General features: G+C 43.0%; 1 protein-coding gene across 1 annotated transcript in view; it reads left to right on the top strand.

Moving 5' to 3' along the window:
* MUC20 (mucin 20, cell surface associated) overlaps window positions 1-700 on the top strand; it is a 15,383-nt gene extending 14,683 nt beyond the window's left edge. The window contains exon 4 of the mRNA XM_023214863.1: window positions 153-700. Within this exon, the coding sequence (XP_023070631.1) occupies window positions 153-161 (9 nt within the window). The 3' untranslated portion in view covers window positions 162-700. The remainder of the gene's footprint in view (window positions 1-152) is intronic.
* The last annotated feature ends 846 nt before the right edge of the window (window positions 701-1,546 follow it).

The following is a 1,546-nucleotide window of genomic DNA, read 5'->3' as shown; positions in this document are numbered from 1 at the left end:
AAAGCCCAGTTCAGGTGGCACCTCTCCATGACTTCGTCAGATTCCCTACAGAGGTGCTGATTTTCTGGTCTCTTTACTTGTGGTTCTGTTCTAACACTTAACATGCTGTACTATAACGTGCTTATTTTATTTACAAGTTTGTTCCATTGTAGGTGCTCTAGGACAAGCAGCCGGTAGTATTCACCTCTGTCATCACAGAAGCTAGCATGGAGCCCTCCACCTGAGGGCACTGATGTGTTTGCAGAGTGACTGGGACAATGGTGGGCCACATAAGCAGATGGCCCTGAAACTTTCAGTGGGCTCTGAAAGTTAAGAAAATGGCATTCGGTATTGAAGTCACACAAAATGTAAATGTAATGATATAATTGTTATGAAGCTGCACTATAATTAGGCATGAATGGAGAGCAGTTGACAAAAATGACAATAACACCACTGTTATATAAACCCAATTCTTAAATAATTGTTCTTCTCTTGCTTTGTACTTCCTCAAGTTGGTGGTACCTAATACAGGGGCTCATGTAATATTAATTACTACATATGAGGACACATGTACACACGTATATGTACATGACATATGTACATATAATGCTGATTTTTGTTATTTTTGGAAGTAAAAATAGTGTAAAATTTGACTAGTTTAAAAAATCTGTAAAAGATGGGATACACAAATCAGAGGCTGGGTGCGGTGGCTCACGCCTGTAATCCCGGCACTTTGAGAGGCCGAAGCGGGCGGATCACTTGAGGCCAGAAGTTTGAGACCAACTTAGGCAACATGGTGAAATCCTGTCTCTACTAAAAATACACAAATTAGCTGGGCGTGGTGGCATGTGGCTGTAATCCTAACTACTCAGGAGGCTGAGGGAGGAGAATCGCTTGAACCCAGGAAGTGGAGGTTGCCGTGAGCTGAGATTGCATCACTGCACTCCAGCCTGGTGACAGAGTGAGCCCCTGTCTCAAAACAACAACAACAAAACAAATTAGGAGCATTTGGGAACTAAAATGTATCATTATGATTGCATGTGGTGGTGGGGGTGACAATAAAGAGGAAGAAAGAGAGAATGTGTGTGTGTGTGTGTGTGTGTATGTGTGTGTGTGCGTGCGCACACCTGTATTACTGGAGATGACCAAAGTTAGCAGGAGTAATGTTACCAAACCAACAGGAGCCAGAAGTGCCTGGAGAAAACTTTCCAGCTATTTAAGATTCTAAAGGTGTGTATATGAGGTAAAAATGTCACATGTTTTATAAAGACAAATTTAAGCGTGATGGCCTGTCTAAAGTCACCTGTGACTTGGCATGAGCTCTGAGACGGCACAGAAGTGATGAAGACAGCAATGATGAAGACAACGTGAGGTGGAACTTCTCTGACCAGAGACCTCATCTGAAGCTTCTGCTACAGCCAGTCCTGCCTTCATCCCTTGTGAGGGGAATTGGCCACCAAATTATGCAAAGCATTTGAATGGAAACAAATTCCATGGGTGTGCCCCACACTTTAATGAGTGGGCAGCATGTCACTTTCTGGTGCCAATAAATGTGTAAAGGTGTGTA

Source organism: Piliocolobus tephrosceles, chromosome 2 (genome assembly GCF_002776525.5).
Source record: "Piliocolobus tephrosceles isolate RC106 chromosome 2, ASM277652v3, whole genome shotgun sequence".
NCBI lineage: Eukaryota > Metazoa > Chordata > Mammalia > Primates > Cercopithecidae > Piliocolobus > Piliocolobus tephrosceles.
This window is presented reverse-complemented; position numbering and strand designations above follow the sequence as displayed.